Here is a 26,286-nt window from a genome sequence, read left to right as displayed (position 1 = left end):
CAGTTCCAATTATTTATTTATTTTTTTTTTTAAACTAAATTTATTATAAGTTCCAATTATTAACTTTTTAATCAATGTCAAAACATAAGCTGTAACCTTTGACATGTTGTATTGCATTTATATGATGTTGTAAGCATTGTTATTATTTATAAACACAGACAAAATTTAATTTTTTCCATTTTTTTCCTTGGGGGTGCTGCAGTGTTGCAGTGCTTATGTACGAGCCACCACTGGTCCAGTGTTATTACTTGGCATCATCATCATAGTCTCAGAACTTATTGTGGGTGACCATTCTCCATTCTGCTCATCAAATGTTTCTCTTTATTAATGGCATGTGTTCTCCCAGTCTGTTTTATGGAAGGAAGGACCAAGTTTCTTAAGGGGAGTGTTTCTGCTGGTACCTCCTTATAAGAGTGAAAGAAAAAGCATATTTAGATTCTGTACTAACAGAAGTGAAATTTTGGAGTAAGAAAATATGCGTATTTCACTCGCATCATGGAAAGGATGGAAATACATAGATTATGAACCTTTATGTCCAAAGCATTTGTTCAAGTATGCCATAGAAGCCTATTCTGCTGACCATTATCTTTGGTCTGCCTTCCAGTCTTCATAACTAGGTGGCCAGTTTCTCTCCAGACATTTACTGCATGTAATTGTTGATGGCTTCCTTTTTTTTTTTTTTTTTTTTTTTTTTTTCTCCCAAACAGGAGTTTTTCAGGGTTCTACTCTTTTGTCTGCCTACCTTCTCCTATTCATAATGGTCTTCTCTTATTAGCTTGAAATCCTGTCTTTAGTGTTCCTAGTTATTATATACCCCAGTCTTCATCCTCATTTGACAAATTTCATTTAAAATTTCAAATGCTTTTATTAAAATGTCCACAACAATGCTTGAAGCTTCTACAACTATTAATCTTTCACTGTAGAAAAGACAGGATTGTTTCATTTGCATAGAAGTTGATTAGTTGCTTCACCCCATTGAATGGAGTTATTGTGAACAGTCTTACAGTTCTTACTTCACCTTCCCTTATCTTTGATAAAAACCATATTCTCATCTTGATACATACACATACCATAGGCACCACATGAAGGTGATGACTAGACATTAGGTCAGAAGCCCCAGTCGGTTCCCCACATTCTGGAAAGGCAGTGTAGAGGTCCCTTACCAGTTATTTTGATCTTGACCCTTAAGTGATGCCTTAGCAAATCCTTTACAGTAATGAACTATTTCTTTAGTCCTTATGAATTTAATGATATACAAGTGGAGCTAATCTAAGATTGTATGGTAAATGCCAGAAAAATGGAAATGTTCTCAACTCTGCTTTAGATGATTGGGCATTAGAAACTGGTTTTCCTTTTATACTTTTCCTGTGTCCCTTTTCAAATCTTAGAACTCGAACTAGACGTTATTTTAGTAATTTCTCAGGTATTTCATAAAATTATTCGAACTTTCGTCCTGAGAAATGCTGAAGCTTCTAGATCAACAAAAGACATTGGAAAAGTTTGACTTGAATCCTTCATGCTTTTTATTTATTAAAATTGAAAGTGGGTTATACAACTTATCTTTTGCTTGTGGTTCCATTTTCAAGTACCACGTTGTTTAAAAAAAAAAAAAAACAGAATATTTTTCAAAATTAAAAAGGGTAATGAATTATGGGGAGAAAACAACATAATTCACCATGTCACAAACTTACTAAATCTGTGCCTAGAAGAGGGAAGATACCAGAAAACTGGAAAAATGCTACTCTGATGCTGTTATTTAAAAAAGGGGATGAAGAAGTAAAGAACTACAGACCAATCAGTATTCTCTAATCTGTACAAAATTCCCACAAAAGTAATAACAAACAGGTTAACCCCTCTTCTAGACTCAAATCAACCATAGTTTTTAACTAGTAGAACAAGCAGGATTCCATAAAGGCTTTAACACAATCGATCATATTCATGCAGTAAAACAAATAATAGAAAATGCAGAAGAAAACCAATTGCTTCTCTGTTTAGCCTTTATTGATTATGAAAAAAGCATTTGATTCCATCAAAACTAATGCAATAACCAAAGCACTCCAGAATCAGGGAGTTCCTGGGAAATATATGGACCTCCTCCAGGAAATATACTACACTGCAACAACAACAATCCAACTTCACACAAGTAGCAATAACATATCAATTGAAAAAGGTGTCTGACAAAGACTCTCTCTCTATCACCCAAAATCTTTACAGCAGTCCTTCAAGAAATAGTTAATAATATAAACTGGACAAACTTGGGTATAAAAATTAATAACAGAAACTTAACACACCTAAGATATGCAGATGATATAATTTTTGCAAACACTCCAGAAGACCTATATCATGAAAGCAGAAAAGTCTGTCTAAAAATAAACAGAGAAAAAACTAAAATCATTTTGTAACACCAAAAAACATAATAATAGAAAACAATTTCTTGGAAAGAGTCTTCATATGCATACTTAGGTCTCTACTGTGGACTCCAAAAGGAAATAAATAGAGTTCAACTTGCCTGGAGTGCATTCAGAAAATTGAAAAGCATTTTTCAAAACAATGTTGTTCCACTCTGTTTAAAAAGAAAGACATTTAACCAGTGTATATTTCCAGTCATCACACATGGTTATGAAACTTGGTCTCTAACAAAAGCACTGGCAAATAAACGAGCAAAAACTCAAAAAATGAAGAGATTGATGCTAGGCATCACATTAAAAGATAAGAAGCCAAACTCACTAAAATGGAAATGGGCTGGACATCTGTCCAGAAGAGAAGATGAGCAATGGACCACTATACTAACAAGCTGGATTCAAAAAGAAGGGAAACAGGGCTGAGGACGTCCTAAAAGAAGGTGGAGTGATGAATTGTCAAATTTTGTTGGGGAAAATTGGTCAACCATTGCCAAGAACAGAGAAAGGTAGAAAGTACTGGAGGAGGCCTTCATCCAGCAGTGGACAGAAAATGGCTAAAAAGAAGAACTGAACTAAATTCTTATTAAAAACTTAAAACATTAGAATACCCAAATTTGGGGGTATTCTAATTCTTACACGTTAAAAAAAAATGTGCAAGATTTTTTTTTTATTTTTTATTATTATTATTATTATTTCGGGTGACTCCAGGAGTCCTTAGACTCATCGAGGAAGGCCCTAAACATCATATCCACACAACTATGCGATTACATTCTCACAGTATCTATCATACCTTGCCTTGAACTTGTTCACCGTCATAGCACCCACAACAGACTCTGGCAGCTTATTCCACTCATTTACCACTCTAAAAGTAAAGAACCCAGCTCTAACACCCCTGCTAACCACACTCTTGCCCAGCTTCCATAGGTGTCCCCTAGTTCTCCCACCACCAGTCCTGATCTCAAAAATATCCTCTGAATTTATGCTATAGAATCCCTTTAGCAATTTGAATGTCTCAATCATATCTCCCCTCCTCCGCCTATCAACTAGTTTCTGCAACCCACAAATCTTCAACCTGTTCTCATATGGTTCATTCCATAGACCTGTTATCATCTTAGTCACTCGCCACTGGATCCTCTCCACCTCCTCCCCATCAAGAAGAAACCGAGGTGACCAAATCTGGGCACAGTAGTCGAGATGAGGTCTTATCAGTTCCACCAATGTGGTATACTGCTGCTAATCTTTTCACCCCAAAATGCATAACCTTACATTTTGTCACATTAAATTGACATCCATTCTCCTTAGCCCAGAACTCCAATCTATCTAAGTCATCCTGCAAGACTTTGACATCTTCTGCATTCACTATTGCCCTACCCAACTTTGCATCATCAGCAAACAAATGAATTGTTCCACTTAGATCCTTCCCTATATCGTTAATGAACAGATTAAACAGCAGTGGTCCAAGAACAGAACCCTGCGGCACACCACTAGTCACAGGCCGTCTTTTGGACTCTACTCCTGAATAAACTACTCTTTGATATCTCTCCATCAACCAACCACCTATCCATCTCACCAACCCTATATCCATTCCCATATGTTGTAGTTTACGGATTAGTATTCCATGTGGTATCCTGTCAAACGCCTTTGCCAGGTCCAGCAGTTCACTGTAAACCCATTTCCCTTATCCAGTTCAGCTGTCACCTTGTTATAAAACTTGAGCAAGTTACTGAAGCATGATCTACCCTTCACAAAGCCATGCTGTCCCATGTACAGTATCTCATTTTCATCAATCCATTCCTGTATTTTTCCCTTGACTACTTTCTCCAAGACCTTAAAAGAATATTTGCACCTCCTTGGTTTCTTTGTTATAATAGTTGAATCCTAGGTGGTTTGGAACAGGACTTGGTTATACCAGTCAACAAAAAGAGGGTGGGGGGTATTGGATCACACTGAATTATATAGGAATTTCTCAGTCAAGTTTTAAGCACACCCAGTGAAAGTTTTTTAAAAAAAATGTTGATTGCAATCATAGTGAGGTGCAAGCTAATTAGCACAAGCTAATTGAAAATCATGGGAATATAACAATTCTTTGTTTTAAAGATATATTTTGGTGATTACACCACATTTTTTTTTTATTATTCAGTTATACAAAATACTGAAATAATAGTTCCCGACAAGTTTCGTAAATCATAGGATTTACATCTTCAGGGCATACAATATCTCCAGCACACAAGAAAGATGTAATGAAGAACTAAAATACTTAACACAAATCCTCCAACAGAATGGATATGAAACAAAAGCCATCAAGAGAAACCTTAAAATGCCTCCAACTAACAACAATAAAACAGGACTACAAAAATGCAATCTCGCTTCCTTATATCAAAAATGTTACAGATAAGCTAGCCAAATTAACAAACAAACACAACATAAAAGTAGCCTTCCTTCCTTCCTATGGAAAAAATCTCAAGATTCCTACATTCTCCAAAACCACCTCATCATCCTCTTAAAAAACCAGGAGTCTACAAAATCCATTGCTCTTGCGGGTTTGCTACGTAGGACAGACAGGAAGATCTGGAGAAATATGCATGGCTGAACACTAAAAAGACGTACAACTTGCTTTCCATACCACTTCCACTGGACACGGTGTACTCTGGCAAAAAAACGCCGATGTCATACATAGAAAACAACAGTTATATAAGAAAATTTAAAGAAGCTGCTAATATGCTAAAAAAACCCAACCCAATGCAATAAAAATCAAGGTTTAATTCTCCATCAAGTGTGTTCAGCTCTAATAAAAAATCTACCTCAATCTGAGCTCGGACTGTATGAACGAGAACAAGAACACGTGACATCATCCAGTATTGTTCAACGTCAATAACGTTTTATATCTGCATTCTGTTATTTGAGTTTATGAATAGCCAGACGGTTATGATTTGTATTTATTAATTCTCTTGTTTAAACTTTAAGTTATACTATTTACCCCCTGAAGATGTAAATCCTACGATTTACAAAACTTGTCGGGAACTATTATTTCAGTATTTTGTATAACTGAATAATAAAAAAAATGTGGTGTAATCACTGAAATATAATCACCGAAATATATCTTTTGAACCAATTAGCCACAGAAGTCTTAAATAAACAATTCTTTGTTTATTTAAGTTACAGACATACATTTTAAGATACCATGAATTGATAAATGCAAACTGTATAGATTTTGCTATACTAAGGTTTAATGTCAAATCTGGTACTTTGATGCATTTCCAGTGGAGCTTTGTCAGAATAGATTGTTGAGCTCGTTTCTTTACTGTAAGCAAATAAGGTTTTGATGTGCCAAATAAATTCTCTTCAGGTTTCCAACGTTTTGCTTACCAAATTGAATAATTGCTATTATTCAATTATATAACCAAATACTGAATTTCGAGGTATATTTTATTATATACCTCTTAAAGACTATTAAGAGGTATATAGTCAACTCTCACTATAGTGAATACCTTTGTAACATTTCATATATATTAGGATAACCAAGTTATTTTATAAACTTGGCTATCCTAATATACAATATCCCCAAGTTAAAAAAATTTATTACACACACACACACACACACACACACATATATATATATGTGAAGGGTGCAGGGGAAAAACAACTTCAGTCCACGATATTGAATTCCGAAAAAAACGTAATTAAATTTTCCTTGTTGTCAAAATGCAAGTAAACATAGCATAACAAAATAAAAAAATAATAGACATTGTACATTCGTGTATATTAAGCATAATTAATTTAAATAGTACTTAAAAATTAAAAAAACAAATGGCAAATAATGGCCTGAAGGCCAAATTGGACTGAAGTTGTTTTTCCCCTGTACCCTTCATATATATATATATATATATATATATTGTCAGCATCCAGGAATGTGTTAGCAGAACTAATCTCAGGTGGTATGGTCACTTAAACAGAATGGGCGAAGAAAGATTAGCGAAACAAGTGTTCTCTGCCAGGTTGGCAGCAAAACGACCTGGATTGATACCGTACAAAGTACCTTAGACAATAGAAATATAAGATCTGATAATGTTGGAGTCTTGACAAGTAACAGACTGATTTGGAGGAAAATTGCAGATAGGAAGTTAGTAATGATGTAATTTTTTTTTCATGTAGTACTATCATATCCTATATACCCCTTGAGGGTACATGGCAGGGATTTGATGATGATATATATATATATATATATGTCGCGTGCCCATTTCAGTTGGGTGTGATGTCGCGTGGGTTATGCAACTTGCGCTACAAATTTCACGTCAATTTGACCGTATGCATGGGTGTGCGTCCGCAGAAAATTTTCCAGGGTGGGGGGAAGTTGAAGACAAATAATTACATCAATACATTTTTATAATTATTGATTTAATTAAATAATTACATCAATAAACATCTTTTAGCATTTTTTTGATGTAATTATTTGTTGATGTAAACTATAGATACATTATTTTCATTTTACATTGATTTTAATGGTCTTTAATTCTTGGAAAAAAAAAGTATTCAGAATTAACAGTTTTTAGCACAATTTCATACATAAAAAAATTGACCAGCATATTTTATTAAAAATCAATCAACTAATTAATTAATCCCAAAATCCTAAAGTAAATTATTTCAGTTTAAAAGCAAAAAAATCATAAAACTAACAAGTAAAATAATATTAAATTGCATACACTTACCTTTTAGAAATGTATTTTTCTGTTTAAACTTGTTTCACTATAAATTTACAATTCACACGTCACTCAGTGATTCACTAGACACAGAGAGCAAACGAACTGGTCTCTGTTCACAACAGTAATGAACATTTTTTTCACAAATCAGAAAAAGATGAACCAAAAACATGAACACATGTTTTATTGCTGCAATAAAATGCATGTTCTATGGCTACTCCACCGTGGGCCAAAACAGGCTAACCCATAATAAAATTTTAAGACAGATAAAATCTCAGGGCCGAGAGTGTAAGATTACATATCTCAATCACTTTTGTGATTATAATTTGTGGAATTTTTTTACTCGATCCCGGGGGGAAGTGTCCCGTTTGCCTTTCCCTCTGCAGATGCCCATGACCATGTGATTGCATTTTTATCAGTGTATGAAAGTTTTGAGAGTGCATTGCACATCACTCATCTTTGGTCCAATGCAATTAATTGTAGAATAACTTTGAATACTTCTGCATAGAGTGGGGGAACAATCTGTTTGTTTTAGGATTTATTAGAAAATAACAATGAAGGTGAATGCTATATTTGGTTGGTATATTTGAAATACTCAAAGATGAAAATATGTGAACCATCATTTATAAGACATGTAAGAATAGGAAAGAATAAGTGTGAGTAGAAACACTTTCATTAATGATAAACGAATTATTAATAATTATCATTTGTGATATGTGTGTCCTATGAGTTGCTGGGTAGAGCGAATAGCATGATCCTATAAAGTCTAAACATGAATAAGTGAATTTACAATGGCATAATTAAAAAAAAAAAACTTATGAAGAGAGAGAGAGAGAGAGTATTGCAGGAAGAAATATGGTTTGATGGAGCAGCAAATCATCTCGTAAAATTTGTTGCATATGTTATGTGTATTTCGCTCAGTTTTCCAAGAATTTTATTTTGTTTACTGGGACTCAGTATATATAACATCCGATCATTATCGGAATTATCACCACTTTCGAGAATCCTACATTCATTAATTTTTTTTATTTTTTAGTATCAGCGGTTCTTCTGTCTTATCAATCTCACATATGCTGGTATTTTGTTGTAGATCAATGTCTTATAATTCACAGAATATTCATTTTTATTCAGGAATAGATATTTTTTTACTGTCTGTTGTTTCCGAAGACTAGAATAAAAATATCTCTATACTGTTAAAGAACTTTGCAACTGCAACAGATGCTGTACTGCATAAGCAAAAGAAAAAACAATTAGCATTTTTCTCCTAACATCCACTTTCAAATTTTCTGTTCCAGAAAACGTGTGTAACAGCTGTTTGTAATACAGCCATCGGATGCAGAAAGCGTTCAACTCATGACAAGTGACAACATTCATTTTGATTGGTTGACACAATAACCAATCACAGGTGCTGGGTTAGCTTAAAATGTTAGCTCACCCAGCCTCTCCTTCTCAGCAGTTTAAAAATACTAAAATGCTAAGAATTTGACCCGCTGTCCCCTCTTTATATCTTTTCAAAGGTTTCAAAATGCACACCTGGGTTATTAACACGAATGTCATACAATGCTTACGTGTCGAAAAGTGCCCTCTTCATGAAGCACTAATGCTTTATTATTCTCGTGAAGAGGACAATGAAGCATTAGTATATTATGTTCAATTTTAGGAATTGCATGAAGTCTGAGAACAATTGGGGGGGGGGGGTCTTTAACGGGAATAAATGCAAAAATATAATATCGGTGACACTGATATTTCGTGGATGAGCACTGCACACCTAGCACACCTGGAATATTCCCCCCTGATATATATGTGTGTGTGTGTGTGTGTGTGTGTATATGTATATACTAAGGGGGGGGGGAAATTATTACTTCAAGTAAATTTTGTTAGGTTTTACTGATAAAAATGGTTTTGAAGCCAACATTGAATTTAGTTGATATGAATATCTGTCACTTTTTTTTTTCTCAAGTCCAGTCTGCCAGAGCAGTTATTGCTTTATACAATTTGAAAACATTTTGTTAGCTTTTAATAGTCTGAAATTATAGCTTGGCATTTCTGTAAAGATTCCAAATACTGAATTTCAATAAAATTTCTCCATCCAGAGTAAAGAAATAGCATTCATATAGGCAGATAAAACAAATCTAATAGGCATTCATGCATTTTGCTGAAAATTCTGAAAACAGCATGGAACTAGAATATATTTCCAGTAGTGAACTGATAAAGCTGGTACTATGGTTTAATTGTTATGGGACAATTTCAGCAAATTAAAAAATAAATTTATAAAGAAGGAAACAAGATGATCGAGTATAAGTTTAGTAGAAATGTAGTGCTTATAATATTGTGATAATGAAATGGTTAGTTATTACTTTGTATGCTTATTGCTATAATTAAATTTTTTCAGGTTGCAGTGCCTTATGATGCTGAGTATATTCCTTTGCGACAAATTGCTTCAAGTCCAGCAAAAGAGTATCCTTTTATATTAGATCCTTTCCAGAAAGAAGCAATTCTTTGTTTGGAAAATAATCAGTCTGTTTTAGTTTCAGCCCATACATCTGCTGGTAAAACTGTAGTTGCAGAGTAAGTACCCCCACCCCCTCCACTTTTGCTTAAATTTAATGGTTTGATTATAATAATAATAAAAAATAAACCATGAAAAATGGTTTATTTTTTATTGGTTAATGGTTACAAGTTTCCAACATAGGATTACTATTTTATTGAAAATAGGGTTTTTAAAAGTCCTCTTAAGATTTCTGCCTGATCTCTGAAGAGAACCAGTAATTAGTTAGAACAGCTGTCAGGCCAACGAAACCTTAAATGCTCCAATGAAGCCAAACAAACTCCCGGGTTGAGTGTGTCTCAAGTAGTACCATACCAAGGCAACTCAGTGTTGAAGGTTGTATTTTTGTAAACTCTGTGGTCAATTTCAAAACTTGCAATTCAGCATTCAAGAATATGTGAGCACAGCTAACCTATGCTGTGAATGAGAGAGGAAAGGTTAGCAAAACAAGTATTTTGATGTCAATATAACATGAACCCAGAAGAAGACCAAGATCTAGGTGAATTTTATATTCTTAGTTTTATCTTATTTTTTGTATAGTTTTTCTAAAAACAAAAGGTGAGACTCTGGTACCATTGAAAGAGGGATGTGAGATGTAAGAAACTTTTATAGCATTGAGCTTGAATTATATAATTTTTAATGATTGAAAAAATATTGAATTCAAATGTCATAATATGAGAAACCTTAAAGGAGTGTTTCAGCTAAGTTAGCCAGTCTTGTATGGTTTTCATAGCAATGAATACTGGTTGATAGTCTGAGGCAGTATTTAATGACGGATACTGCATATCCTGGAAAGGTATGAAACCCTGTATATTATTATATTAGAAGTGGTATATGCAGAAACTAGTGGCATTTGATATAGAACTGGGTTTGAGAATGTATATTGTGTGAAGTTGAAGTAAGCAGAATGTAATATTTAGCAGGGTGCTGTTATATGTCTAGAGAAGGAAAGTGAAATGATTAAACAAATTAGTTGAGCAAAAAACATTATCAGTGATTTCAAGTATAACAATATAAACTGGAGGAATAAAAATCACCTTGGGGAACCAGTGAGTTTCTGGTATAGATGCACTGAACCATGATTTTTTTTATATATATACAAGTAGGGGAAAAAATACTCATATTTTTTTTATCAATTTTTGATAGGTGTATATTTTTTGTTCAAAATTTGTTTATAAAATTTAAAGTTTATAAAAGTATGCTTCAGCCAAATTGCAGAATAAAGAAAGATATAGATATATATATATATTAAAAAAAAGGTATGTAATACTTCCTTGAGCCACAAGAATATGTGAAAATGAAAAGAACAATCATCCTTATTTCCTCTCTTTCTGTGTGTGTGTGTGTGTGTGTGTGTGTGTGTGTGTGTGTGTGTGTGTGTGTGTGTGTGTGTGTGTGTGTGTGTGTGTGTGTGTGTGTGGAAACTTTGAATGTTTCAAAAATTGACCAGATAGCTTATCAGAATACAGTCATTGAAGTTGCCTTAGTCTACACTACTTAAGACATGAGCACTGCCCAGCATTCATATTTGCTTTTTATTAGTGCTTTTGATTAAGGTTTCACTGACCAGAGATTAGGTGGAAATCTTGTATATTCTCTGTTCTAGCCAAATATATATATAACCTAAATCTCCTAAATTTCTATGTATATATTCAGCTATGAAATAAGCATGGATGTTAATTTTATATCGTCAAAATGAAGACTTTTTGGATCCTCTCTGATTAAAAGAGAAAATAAAATTTCTCTGCTTTTAATAAATATAACTGTCAAATATTAAAGTATAGAGCTGAGAGGCTACAATTCAGCATAAGTGGGATCTTATAAAGGTTTATAAATTGTTCTTCCTGGAACATTTCCAAAGGAACTTCTTTTTTTTTCTCTTCTAATTGCACGAATTAATCTCAGATAGAAATTTTTTTTTTTTTTTTTTTTTGTTATTGTGAATTTTTTATTTATCCAGATAGTTGCCCAGATTGGAATAATTTACTTATTTCTCTGAAAATATATTTCCAGGAGCCAAAAATTTCACTCTCAGAAAATAATGCTTGTCTGAAAAAAATGTGTGTGTGTTATGTCATTGAGTATTCAGGATTAATATAAGAATGATAATAGTTAAAAGTAAATGATGCAAAATATTATTTATTTATTGTTACTATTAACAAGGAAAAAGAATATTGATAATTTAAATTTATTAAAATACAAAATGGAAATAAAAGAAAAATTATTTATAGAGAATATATAAGTGTTCTCTCTCTTTCTCTGTGTGTGTGTTTTATGATTTTTTTAAACATAACTTATTTATGACTAATATTGTACAGAGCTATAGTTATCTACTACTAGAAATTCTGTGAAAACCAAGTACTTCTCTCACACAGAAAAAAAAAAAATCAAACAAGGAAATATAGTTCCAGTTGAAAGGAAAAAATAAATCTTTAATGTTTGTAAACTTCTGATCTATTCAAATTTCTTATTTAAGTCATTCTCATTACAAGGTACCTACATAGTTACTTTAATCATTAAAATCTTCTAAACTTGTTTTACACTGCATGTGCATCAAGCTTAGAGGATTTTAATAGATGGCCAGAAATGCATGGCTCATTGTTGGAGACAAAAGAAGACTTCATCATCAAATTCCTGATATATACCCTCAAGGAGTATTATGGTAGTACTAGATGAAGAACTTACATTATTACTAACTTCCTATCAACAATTTTCCTCCAAATCAAACTGTTATCTCTCAAGACTCCAACATTATCAGATCTTATATTTCTGTCTTCTAAGGCACTTCTTACTTACTGTATCAATCCATCTACATGTTGGTCTTCCTCTGGGTCTTTTCCCTGCCATCCTGGCAGAGAACACTTATCTTTCCTCTCTCATTCTGTTTAAGTAACCACCTGAGATTAGCTCTGCTGACACATATCTAGATGCTAAGAATGGCAAGTTCTTTCCTAATATCCTCATTTTTAATATGATATTGCCATTGATGCCATCTGTTCACTCCCCTAATCTTTCTCAAGACTCTCATATCTGTGGTCTTTAGTCATGTTTTATTTCTAACCCAGCTCTAAGATCCATAAATTAGTTTGAATACTGTCTTATATACAGCTAATTTAGTGTTTTGACTAATTTCTCTCTTATTCCATATAAATTTATTCAGTTGACTTAATACGTACTGGCTTTGTTGATTCTGTTGTCTATTTCCACATTTAATTTACTATATTCACTAAAATTGTGGCTAAGTAGCTGAAATGTTTTGCTTGTTCTGCAGGTTCTCCATTCACAATGCAGTTGATATTTTCAATGCATCTGCCTATTTTCATTGTCTTTATCTTCTTATTGTTGATTTTCATACCAAATTTATTATACTAGTTATTCAATTCAGTCTCACACCAGATTTCACATTAAACCATCTTCCTGTACTTTCTTCAATTCTAATTGCTGACTTACAACTCAAATAAAGACATATTATTGCATAATATAATGCTCCATTGACACCATATAACTAGCGTTTTGAATAGCTTTTGTCTTAGCACCTTGTCATATCTTGTCTTTTGCTGGTCTACAAAACTTATATACAGATCTTATATTCCCACAATTTCTCAGCTATTTGTCGTAAAGTGAAAATGTGATCCTGACAGTCTCTACTTGGCCTGAATCCAGGTTGTTCCTCACCGAGCTTTGCTTCCCTTTCACAATCCTTCTCAACCGTTTCTCAAGTATACTTGCATAAATCTTACCAGTTACACTAAGTAAGGAAATACCTCTGTAATTCTCACATTTAGTTTTATTCCTGTTTTTTTTATATGGCTATATTTCCTCGTACTGTCTTTCCACATTTTAGGCTTTTGATGGCCTTTTCTGCTTCAAGTATGGCCTGATTGCATGCTTGTTGTGTTTTTTACCACTTTGCTGTCACTGCTTGTTTCATTTAGCAACTTTTCGAAGTAATTATTCCATACATCAATAATATCTTTTTCTCCAGTTTTCATATCCCCTTTATCATCTCTAATTCCTTTTACAGCACTCTTTCCTCCAATTCTGAGCTTTTTCAATAGACTGCAGGTGCACACCCAACAATGAGGTTGCACAGAGAACAGCTTTAAATATTGCTAATGCTTTAATATTTACCTTTTCATGCTAACGCTTTGTTGTTTAGACTTTATTCCTTTACAGTTTTTGTCAGTTGTTTCTCTCTTTTTTTATGCACCTGAAGAAGTTTACTTAAAGATGAAACTAGTCGTGCTGAATAAAAACAGTGTTTTATTTTTATCTCTCGGCTTCCAGTCATTTAATATTTTTTAGAAAATGTCTTTACGGCTGTATTTCCTGAACATGTGTGAATGATCTACATAACATTTGAAAGAGGAGGTCCTAAAGTTTGAAATCTTGTATATGCACAGTATATCTCTCTTCTTCAAATGTTTATACACTGGTGCCTGAAACCTAAGGATGAACACTGTTTCTGTAGATTGCAACTGCAAATTCAGAAGAATCAGCTTGTGGCATTTGTATAACTGACGTGTGCAAAGGGGTCACATGGTAGCACTTGACTGGATAAAAACAAAAGGCTGCACTAAGCGAATTGAAGGAAGCACTTTTTGTGAAGAAATAAAGTTGAAAACTTTGTTTTGTAATGTCTCAAAGACATCATTTAGATTATTTCATGCGGGAAAGAATTATTGGAAAGCTTGAAGAAGGCCACATAATTACTGATATTGCCAGAGAGTTTGATATCTTGCATAGCATTGTAGCCAGGCTCTGGACAGTTTTTCAAATCAATGGAATGTGTTCCAGATAGTGGCTTATTGATTTATGTCCTGTTTTTTATTTTGAGATCATCCTCTTGCACATCCTAGCTTGTATAAATTCTTTCTTTTAAGGTTACACGGTGGTCAGCATTCATAGTTAGGAATTATCGAGACACAACACACATGTTAAAATAATTACTTTGCTTAATATTAGGAAAGTAACATTCGATGTTTCGACCTCTGTATTGAGGTCATCATCAAGAAAATACATATGTATAAGAACCAAGCTACATGCTACTGCATTATACAAAGGTAAAATGAATCTAACTGTTCATTTATCTTTTACCTAGCCTGACCTTTTGTGGAAAAACTAAATTAATAATATTAAATTTAAAAAAAAATTGAATTTAAAAAAATAAATTAAAAACAGATTAAAATATTAAAATAAATAAAAAAATTAAATTAAATATGAGTTTTAGATATTATTTCTAACAAGCCATTGTCAGAGAACAAATGTGGTGTGCTGCTGTTTGTTACCAGTAAAATATATTTTCATGTTTTGTGAATTTCCTTCACAGAATATGTATGCAGTATATAGTTTTTTACAATTGAGTCTCTGAAAAGAAGCTACATTATGAACCTGGGTAGGATAAAATACATCATATTAAATAAGTCCATTTGTTTAAATGAAATTTACATTTCTGAGTGAGAAAGAATTGATGCATTCATTGCAATTCAGAGACACTGAGATGTCTATTTCATTGGCTATGTTCAAAAGGCTGTTTATTGAGGTTGCAGATCTTAAATTGTTTAAAATATGAACATATTGTATGCTGCTGTTTCAATTTTTATATGTTATATAAATATATCCATGCTGATCAGAAAAATTTCTGACTAGCATAGACAATTTTTTACAAAATATGAAATTTTTTTTTTGTATAATAAAACGGAACAATATACTGCATATGGCCTAATAGGCTGTTGTCTGTTTCCAGTAAATGTGTACTTCTGATGTGCACATACATACACTTACATACATACATCTTCAAGGCCCACTCTTCCTAATTGGGTTGTGGAGGCAACAGCTGCAAGAGGAATTTCCAGTGGTCACGATCCACTGCCACCAAGCGTAGGTGTTCTGGTGGGATTCCCAAATGTGTCCACCCAAGGTTTTAGATATAATCTATCCAGCGAGTCCTTGGCCTTCCACGTGACCTCCCACCCTCTGGCTTGGCAAAGAGGGCCTGCTGAAGGAGCCTCTCTCGTGGCATTCTGACCAGGTGCCTGTACCAGTGTAACTGTGATCTCTCAACACGGAGAAGCAGCAGTTGAGTATTGAGGGTTTCCTGAATTGCAGAGCTTCTGACTCTGTTGAGTTTTGTGAGCCCCGCAACCCCTCGAAGGAACCTCATTTCAGCCGCTTGGATTCGTGTCCGCATTCTTTCGGTCATTACCCAACTCTCATGACCATAGGTGAGGATGGGGACATAGACTGTATTGAAGACAGCAAGCTTTGCCTTCTGCCTTAACTCCCACTTCAATACTACCGAACGGCCAAGCTCCTGCAATATTGAGCTTGCTAAGCCAATTCGAGTATCTAGCTCTACATCCCATTTTCCATTATTCGTGAATATGGACCCAAGGTATTTAAACTTCTCCACCTGTCTCATTGGGACTCCACTTACATTTAGAGTGCACTGGGATGGTTGTCTTGAGACCACAAATGTTTCAATTTTGTGGTCTGGAGGTCATCTGTGGAAGAGCTAAGCAGAACTAGGTCATCCAAAAAGCAGACGTCCAATGCTACATTTTCCAATTCTGACACACTCACTGCCTCAGCTGTGCCTATCAATCCAGTCCATAAATATTATGAAAAGGAGGGATGACTGAACACAACCTTGGCGGAGGCCAATGGAGACTGTGAAAGGTTCAGACTTTGTGCTGTTTACCCAGACACAAAACTCTGAGCATTCATACAGGGACTTGATGGCAGCTAATAGTTGACCATCCACTCCATACTCCTGTACTACTTGCCAAAGCTTATCCCGAGGAACCCGGTCATAGGCCTTCTCCAAGTCCACAAAATGTGTAGACATTCTTGGCATGTTCCCAAGATTTCTCAAAGACTTGCCTTAAAGTGAAGATTTGGTCAGTTGTACTTCTACCAGGATGAAAGCCACATTGTTCTTCCTGGAACTTTGACTCAACTATGCTTCTGCACCATCTTTTCAAGCACTTAGCATACACTTTCCCAGGCAGGCTGAGCAAAGAGATGCCACGATAGTTACTGCAATCCTTCTGGTCTCCCTTCTTAAAGACTGGTATTATTATGTCTGTCTGCCATTGCTTTGGTGTTTGCCCAGATATCCAAGCAGCCTTACACACTCGAGTCAACCAGAGAACACCGTCTCGATTTAAGGCTTTTAGCATTTAGGGCCGAATTTCATCATCGCCAGCAGCCTTGCCCGATTTTAGCGATTTTATTGCTAAATGGACCTCTTCTGCTGTGAGACTAGTCATTGCCCCGATCTGCACCTCTTGGATGTCCACAACTGCTGGGCCACCTGGGTTAAGAAGGCTCTCAAAGTATTCCCTCCATCTGTGGAGGATATCCTTCTCGGTTGTTAAAAGTGCACCATCAGAGGCTTTAATTGCCCTTGCTGTGCACGATTTCCTCCCTCGAAGGTGGCAGATGGTCTGCCAGAATACTTTGTTTGCATTTGCATAGGATGAGTCTAATCTTTCTCCAAAGGATTCCCAAGCCTTCTGCTTTGCTGTCTTTACTGCCTTAGCAGCAGCTTTTCGTGCCTCAGCATACCACAAACGCATCTCAGGTGACCTGACTCTAAGCCATGTTAGGTAGGACTCCTTTTTTGCCTGGACAGTTTTTCGGACTTCTTGGTTCCACCAAGGTGTCCTTTTCTCACTGCCCGTTGCCACGCCGAGCCGCTTTCTGCCACACCATGAGAGTGCAGCTGTTCTGAACAGCTTCCATTCCTCCTCAACATCTGCAGTATGCTTGGGAATCTCTTTGAACCTGAAGGAAATGTCATCTGCAAAATTCTTCCTCACAGCCTCATTTTCCAATGTCTCCCATTTCACGCGGCATAGCTGCTTAGGCCTACCAGCGTTGATGGTAGCATCTGGTTTCTGAAGCCGTAGAGTGCACACAACAAGGTGGTGGTCAGTTGACAATTCTGCCCCTCTTTTCACACGAACGTCCAACACCGAGGAAAATAGGTCTGCCGAGACTATAAAGAAGTCAATCAGAGACCTTTGTTCTAGTGTATCCCTGTACCAGGTATACTTGTGGACTTCTCGGTGCTGGAAGAAGGTATTCATTATGGACAAGCTGTTAGTACAGCAGAAGTCCAATAATTTCAACCCATTCGCGTTAAGGTCAGGGGCACCGTTTCTTCCAACCACACCCCTCCATGTCTGGTCATCTGTTCCAACATGTGCATTGAAGTCACCCATTAGCAGGACTGATTCCATGTCTGCCACCCTGTCAAAAGCAGCATCCACTTCCTCTAGAAAGGCAGAGTATTCTGACTCTAGATTAGGTGCATAGGCTTGCACCACAGCCAAATCATGGTTTTTCATCTGAAGCTTTAACACACACACCGTCCCCCAATGGGATCCACTCAGCAACACAGTCTGACAGCTGGGGGCTTGTGAGTATCCCCACACCTGCCTGAACAGACATTGTCGGGCTCACACCAGAGTATTAGAGCTTCCACCCCTTATCCAGGTCGACAGTTCCAGAGCCTCTCCTCTTGGTTGAAGAAAGCCCGACTAAGTCTAGTCGGTACGCTTGGCTTCCTCAACCAGTTCCAACTCCTTCCCTGCCAGAGAGAAGATGTTCCAGTTGCCTAAAGCCATAGTCTGGTGCCATTGTCATTGCCATTTCCATCCTTTTGCAGAACCATTTCTTTGCGCTGCCTTATGAGTTCTCCCTGCTTTGGGTAGCAGGGAGAACTCATAAGAATAAAGGACAATTTATTGAGCTTTTGCAGGTCAACTTTCTCAACCAGCAAGTGTTTGTGGTATCACTTACTGAATGGGAAGAATATCAGCAGTGCATGGGAGGCTTTGAAAATATACTTAAATTATGAATGTGTCCCTATAGTTTTAAGAGCATATAGCATGGGAATGAAATCGATGTGTAATTTTATTAAGCAAGAGGTCTGTAAGAAAAATTGATGTGGAAGGAATATCATGAGAATAAGGGTGAGAGTAGTTAGGAAATATATAAAACTCATGCCATTGCTAGTACTGTGCAGAGTATGAAAAGAAATTGATTATACAAGCTAAAGGCAACTTAAAATTATTGAAATATAAAAGGAAAGCTTTACTGAATGAAGATGATACGTTGTGTCAGAAGCTGATGAGATTGTTCAAATAATGAATGCCCACTTAGCTAAGATCTATCAACCTGGTATATGTATCATGATGCGCTTGGTTACCAATACACTGAATGGAGAGAGAGAGAGAGGTTGCATATAATCTTGATGAGAATTTGGCAGTAGGCACAGATAGTATATCAGCACTGTGCTAAAGGAATGTTCAGCTGAACTGTCTAGGTCCCTGGCTTATATGTTTAACTGAGTCTGAGTACAGGAAGATCCCACAGAAATGGGAGGACTTTGATATAACACCACCCTCATAGCAGAACTGTTGTACGAGGGTGGTGCAAAAACTGATTTGTCAAACTACTGACCTGTCGGTATCTCTGGATTGGTGGTAAAGATTTTCGAGAAGTTAGTAAGAATTTGCATACAGAAATGATTTGATGGACAAGCTGCACTTTGTAAAGAACAGTATAGGCTTGCTGAAGGGCAGTCATGTTTAAGCATTTGCTTATTATATAATAATGTTATGACTAAATTGAATAAAGGGAATGGATACATTATGATACTGTTGCATAAACTGGAAAATATGGGATTGGAATATAAACTATTGACTTGGATAAGTGGATAATTTATATGGATAGTTATTAGAAATTGGTGTATCCCAGTGATCAGTTCTTGGACTGTTGTTCAGTGTATACGTTAATGATATCGAGAAGAACCTGACAGGAAATTTTCAGTTGTTTGGTGATGACGCAAAGATAGACAAGCTAATCACCAATTCTACTAATATAATAGTGCTTACAGAATGCTTTGAATAGGCTGGATGGGGAAATGATAATGGTTGTCAGTTCAATGTTAATACGTGTAAAGGTATCCACTTTGGTGTGATGAGATTTCCAATATCATATTATATTGGTATGGTTATGCTTGGAGAAACTAATGAGGCTGAGGGGATCTTGAATTTATGATGGGTAAAAATTTGAAATTCAGAAATCACATACCAAAAGTTGCAAATACAATTCAGAGGATAATTGCAATGCTGAAGTGAATATTAACATAACTGTAGTCTCCCCCCCCCCTTTTTTTTTTTTTTTAACAAGGCCTTGATGATGTTACACACTTGGATCACCTGAGTTCTGAGGAGATAAAGAAGCTGGAGAAGGGATGCAAAGACAAGTTAAAAAGGATTATAGAATGTAGATTATAAAAACAGATTGAATGCATGCTGCGAACGCTGGTCAATAGGAGAAAGTGAGGTGATATGATATTGGTCTATCATATCACCTCACTATAAACTTCTGAAAGGATTTTGTAGGATATTGGTCAATGAAATTTTTTGTTATATGGAAGGGGTAGACAACAAGGGTCTCTGTGAAAGTCAAGTTTATGTGCAGTTAAAAATGGGGTCAGAGCTGGATTTTTCTGAATGGAACAGTTTGCCTGTTGAAGTAGTGCATGAGTTCAAGAGAAGGTATGACAGCTGGTATTTGTGAGTTATCTCTGGCCTTGATGTGATATTATTAGAGCCCTTGATGAGTCCTTGCTCTGGAGGATAATAATAAGGTAATCGACCAAGGGATAATTCAAGCTTTGAAGACATGCTACTATAAAATGCTTTGAACTATATTGTATTAAATTTAGACATTTCAAAGGAATACAGCGTTGATGTTCTTGGAGCCATGCACTTGGTTTGTGTAGCATGAGTGAAATAATAAGTGACATCATTGCTAACTGTTTCAGAAAGTGAAAGGCTTTTAAACATTAAGCAAGTCAAACTGACGATGGAAACAAAGAACAGCAAGCTTTTGAATAAACATAAAAATAAAATACAGAAGTCTGATATTTCTGTGGTATAGCAAATGTTCATTGGCCTTCTGATATATAGACCACAGAATTAGTAACAAGAACTGGATTTCTTAAAATAACAATAAACCCAACATGTTTAATGGTTTTGTTATATTGGAAAGGATAAGGGTGAAGAATTTTATCATAGAAGTTGATAATTAAGTTCCATTGAGAAAAAAGTTAATTCAAGGTGTATCAGTTGTGCAGAAGTAGTCCACACTGAGGAGAACTAACTGAGTCAATGTGGAAAAGATTGTAAATCAGTCAGCAGTAGTAGTGTAGCTGAGGGATTATTGTTGGAACTAGTTTGTCAACTAGAATAAGGTGGTTAACATTCACTTTAGAGTGAATTAGAATGAATATAGGTATATTTAATCAGAAAACCTTAAAATTGTGGAAGATTTTTAAGTTTAACCTTCCAAATGTTACTATAATTAATCTTATGACAGGCTACACTGTATTCTTTCTCAGTCAGCTAACACTCAATAGAACAACACAACACTTATTATTTCGAGGGGAAAGTACTTCTGTACATCTAACATCCGACATTTAATTGACACAACACCACAGCTAAGGTCAAAATATATCTGACGGAGATAACTGTTATTGCTTCACAGGTTATAGAAAGGACAACTCTTACCGGTTTACTGCTTCTACACATCGAATTCGCATAGGCACATTTGAAATTCTTGTTGACTTTTACTTTATGGCAACACAATTCAAAAGAAATCTTCCTCTATAATAATTGAATTATAGACACAGAAATGCACAAGTCTTGATGCACTTGGTTTAAGTTATCTACTAATTCCTTATTTTCTTCTATGTATCAACTTCAGTTCTGCACTGTTCTTCTACTAAACATTTGGAATTTATTGTAGTATCAGAACTCCCATAGAAATAATTCGAAAAGCCTATTAATTCCCGGTCCTTCCTAGTCGATTTACGGTATATATAAATTCCCCCTCTGCCACTCACTACCTATCTCTATGCTGTCTCTAGGGCTTCTCCCTTTACGTTTGTTTTCCAATCAACTACGTTCTCTTCTTTCCTGCCAAAATCCGGTTCTAAACAGTTCAGCATATATCAACTGGCTTTTCTCTTCATATACAATAGTTCATGCTCTTAGCACGAGCTAACTAAAAATAACTCCGTTTCTCCGTCAGCAGCCAATCAAATCTCATCAGTAGAATTCCGTAAAATTACTTTCTCTTACAGAAATATCAAATAAAAAAACATATCACAATTCTTATAAGGTACATTTATTTAAATTTATATACGCACAGTTTCTTACAATAAATTTTACAGAATAAAGTAAATTAAATGAATGATATTTTTATACAGTCTTTTTATTACTATTACATATCTTAAGATTATATTATTAAATAATAACAAACAAAACTCAATGCAATTATATAAATAACACATTATAAGCAAGAGACTAACAACAAATAATATTTACAAACCTTGCTTATGACATGGTCGATTATGTTAAATATGAATGAAGTATTATAATTTATAAAATACCTTCATTCACAATTTAACAATACTCACTAGAGAAACTGGAATCACAGAATATGGATTTCTGTGAATAAGGATTTCATTGTCATGCTAACGTCATTCCTGAGGATTATTGAATAAATATGCAGTTAGGCTGCAGATTGTTACATTTGATTCTTATTTTCTTCCTGCCATTCAGTTTAGTAAGCAGTAGCTTTTTGTCTTGGAACTAGCTTTGTTGTTTTCCAGCTATTGTAATATTTATTTCAATGAATTGAAACATGAGTAGATGCTTTAAGAAAAATTAATACCTTGGAAGAATTTAGTTTTATTTGCATAAAATTTTTGCAGTTATCAAGATCATCTTTCTGTATGAATTCAAAAATCAAGTATGATACGAGCTACATAACTGAAGAATTAACAACGTGTATATGCATTGCTTGGAAAGAAGTTAATGGACACCATAGTGTGAAAAATAAGCATCCATGGCATCCACCTTAATAAGATATAGGACTTCCTTTCACTGTGATGACTGCAGCAATCCTGTGGGGCATATGTTCCACAAACGTACAATAATGATCAATGTGCATTTATTCTTCCTTTAGGCATGTAATGAAGTCCCCTGCAATTGGGACAGATGTCCCTTGACCTCATCCAACACTCCACTTCATCCCACAGATGTTCACTAGGGTTGAGATCAGGACTCTGTGGAGGCCAGTCAAGTGTGGTGATTCATGTCCACAAACCACACAGTTACAGCAGCAGCCTTCTGACATGGTGCATTGTCTTACTGAAAGAGACAATGGTCAATTCTTTAGAAATGCCACAAAGTAAGAAGCATTTCATTATCCAGAATGTTCAGATACCTCTCAGAGTTCAATATTTGTGGCACCACAAGCCACTCTGAGACCAAACCAGGAAAAATAGGACTATACCATCATACAGCCATCTCTAAATTTAATAGTTGGGGTTATGCACTCTGATAAGAGACATTCACCAGGCATCTGCAACACCCATCTATCTGCTTAGTAGAGGGTGTAGAATGATTCATCGCTTCATAACGCAGCTTTCCAAGCTTCCATATCCTACTGTACATACCCTTTGTACCACTAAAGATGATGCTGCATGTTGGTTCAAGTAATGTCAGGTTTGCATATTGTGATCCTACCATGGAAACCCATGTTTTGAGCCTCAGTTCTGAATGTTTTGTGCAGATACATGTTCCAGTTGATGCTCAAAACTGTGCATTCAACATGTCAGCTGATGGTGGTTTTTACATATCCTTTGTACCACCCTATGGTCACTTTCGATGAGTATGGTGGGTCATCCACTGTGTGTGTGTGTGTGTGTGTGTGTGTGTGTGTGTGTGTGTGTGTGTGTGTGTGTGTGTGTGTGTAGCACTTGCAGTTGACTTCCTGTGCTTCCATCTCAGTATTGTATCATTGATTTGGAGTGGCCCAATTTGTCAAACAGATACTCCTGTAACATGTATCCTATCACAATGGCTCTTTCAAACTCCATCAGTTCCCTTCTTGCAGCCATTTCACCCAGACACAGTTGCACTGACTTGGAAGCATTACATAACTACAATTCATACTGGCTACAAACATGTAACTCATTACGTGCCATGATGCACCTTGCCCATAGGGTGTCCATTGATTTCTTTCCAAGCAACATGAAAATGAGTAGCTTAGTCTGAGCTGTTTTAAAATCCTAATGACATTTTTATCTGTTTATTATATATTTAAAAAAAAAAACAAATTGAATTATGTGAAGATGAACAATTTCCTATAAGGGGGATCTTAAGCCCATCAGATTTATTCAGATTAGGATGATGTTGCAAGGTTTCATAGCTTTCTTTTGTAGAACCACTCCATAAGACAACAGCTTTGATATAGATCTCTCCACTGAATCCTTTTTTCGGAGGAGATGGCATGTTTGGCAAGTCCAAATTGTTGGCTCGTGGAATTTAATATAGTCTAGATGCTTCTCCCCACACTTCAACCAAACCAGCATATCTGTCGGTTTGGTTGAAGTATGAGAGGCCCTAAGTGTGTGTGTGGGGGGGGGGGGTTGATAAATGTTATGATAATCTAATGGGGGAAGTCTCTTTTGCAAAGCCTTGAAAGGAAGCATGAAAGTTTATTAATCAGCCGAAAGGCCACACTGTTATGAATGGACCCAAGTAATTTGGAGATTTGTTTAGATATGGCTTTGACTTAGGGGATGGTGATACAGTTAACAACTTTTTAGGAGACTGATGATGGAGAAATGCTATAGCTGTTAATGACTTTTATAGATGACTCATTAAAGCAGTTAGACAAGATTGCGGTTTTAATAAACTGCATTTCTCTTGTCAATGTAGCCTCAATAGAGCACAAGGAATGAGTTTGGTGGTTAAGAGTTTTAATGGCATTAGATTTTTGACAAGGATGGTGGTAGTGTGACAGAATATGAATATAGTGGCTGATGTTTGTTTTCTTTCTATGAATGTAGTGACTGATGTTTGTTTTCTTTCTAAAGATGAAAAACTGAAGCTTCTGTTTTTCATCTTTTGAAGAATAAGCTGTAGAAAATTATTGGTTAATTTTCAATTTCTAGAGTAAATTGTATTAATTTTTCTTAAGATTCATGTAATGTGACTTGGAGGAACAGGGATTAGAAACTCGTGGTTGAATGGAGCAGTTGTTATAGATGTTAAAATTTTCTCATTCTTGGACTGTATTGACAAGAAAAAAAATTCTAACTCTTGTATTGGATTTCACTTCTAGTCATTCTAGAATGAACTGGTTGATTACATTACTGGTTACACTGATTGATGCATCAAATTGTTCATGTTATCAACAGCATTTTTACATTCTGCTCAAATGTTATCATTTGTAGGCACTGCAGCAATGAGACAAAACACCACAAAATAGGTTAGGAATACCATGTCACTTGTGGCATAATAAAGTTTATTAGATATACGTATTCACCAGAATATAATAATTTTATTACTGTAAATATTTCAACACACAATATTCTATGTTCCAGTATTAGCCTTTTACATCGGTTTAGGTTTCAGCAGTTATTTAAAGAGTGAGCACTTCTACACTGCCCATATTTAAAGTAGAATGACTCCCTCTCTGCAAGATTTGGGAGAGTCTCATCCTCATAAATGACAATCAGTAGTGCACTCCCTGTAATTTAATTTTTAAAATTTCATTAATATAATGTTGTGTCACTCATTTCATTATTTAAATTACATTTAATTTTATTTCAAATCACTTGTTTAAATCTCTCTCCCTCATCTTCTTTATACCCTCTTTTACCTTGCGGTGTCGAGAGTTAATTAATCATCGGATCTCAAACCATTCACAGGATAAGGTGGTCAGCCCTATGCCTGTAGTGTTGTTCTCAAGGCCGGTTTGCCTGATTTATGGGATGAAAAACCCCAGGATAAACTGGGGAAAAAACCTTACTGTCCACGCCCAAGACCGGCTAACTTGGCTATGGCTGAGGAAGATCCTTTAAGAAGCTCCTCACATCACGGACAGGAATCAAACCTAGGATACTCCTTACCCAGGCATGTGGTTGCAAAGTGCACAGCCACTAGGCTAACCATGCAAATTTAAATTAAGTTTAAATTCTAGCATGTGGCTTAGCTCTGTAAACAGGATTAATATTCTTTGTTCTAGCTTTGCCTTCTGATTATGCTTGTACACTAATGATGACCAGTTAGTTTACTGGTTTAAATATTTTTAGTAATGAAATTATTATGTTCTTGTGTGTGTAATAAAACTGATATAAGTCAAATGCTAGAATGTAGTGATAGTCTCTTCAAATGTAGGTTTTCTGTTACTGGTTGATAATTTAAGATATAAATGAATGAATGGATGGTATACACAAATTAATGGTGAGAAGTGGATGTTCTAGATTCTTCTATGTTTAGGTTAATGCTACTTAAACTTAAGGGCTGCAGCCCTTAAGTTTAAGGACTTAAGTTTAATTAGCATCTTTATAAATACTATAATGAAAATAATAGTCCTTAAAAAGAGGGATTTTTAAATGTAGTGAAATACCAGGTAAGTTCTTTGAATCTAATCTTATGTTATGAGAAATTTTTGTATTTCTCAATAAATGTTTGCTTTTCTCTTACGTATAAAACATGATTTGCTATTCTTAATTTGAATGTATCATATATATTACTATCAT

At 35.3% G+C, this 26,286-nt stretch overlaps 1 protein-coding gene across 1 annotated transcript in view; it reads left to right on the top strand.

Moving 5' to 3' along the window:
• The window catches only part of Mtr4 (exosome RNA helicase Mtr4), a 432,027-nt gene that overhangs the window by 42,364 nt on the left and 363,377 nt on the right, over window positions 1-26,286 (top strand). The window contains exon 4 of the mRNA XM_090390948.1: window positions 9,492-9,667. Within this exon, the coding sequence (XP_090247074.1) occupies window positions 9,492-9,667 (176 nt within the window). The remainder of the gene's footprint in view (window positions 1-9,491; window positions 9,668-26,286) is intronic.

The sequence above is a fragment of the Typopeltis vanoorti genome, chromosome 3 (genome assembly GCF_054136105.1).
Source record: "Typopeltis vanoorti isolate ZY-2024b chromosome 3, IOZ_Tvanoo_1.0, whole genome shotgun sequence".
Taxonomy (NCBI): domain Eukaryota; kingdom Metazoa; phylum Arthropoda; class Arachnida; order Uropygi; family Thelyphonidae; genus Typopeltis; species Typopeltis vanoorti.
Note: the sequence above shows the minus strand (reverse complement) of the source record. Positions and strands in the feature narration are given on the sequence as shown.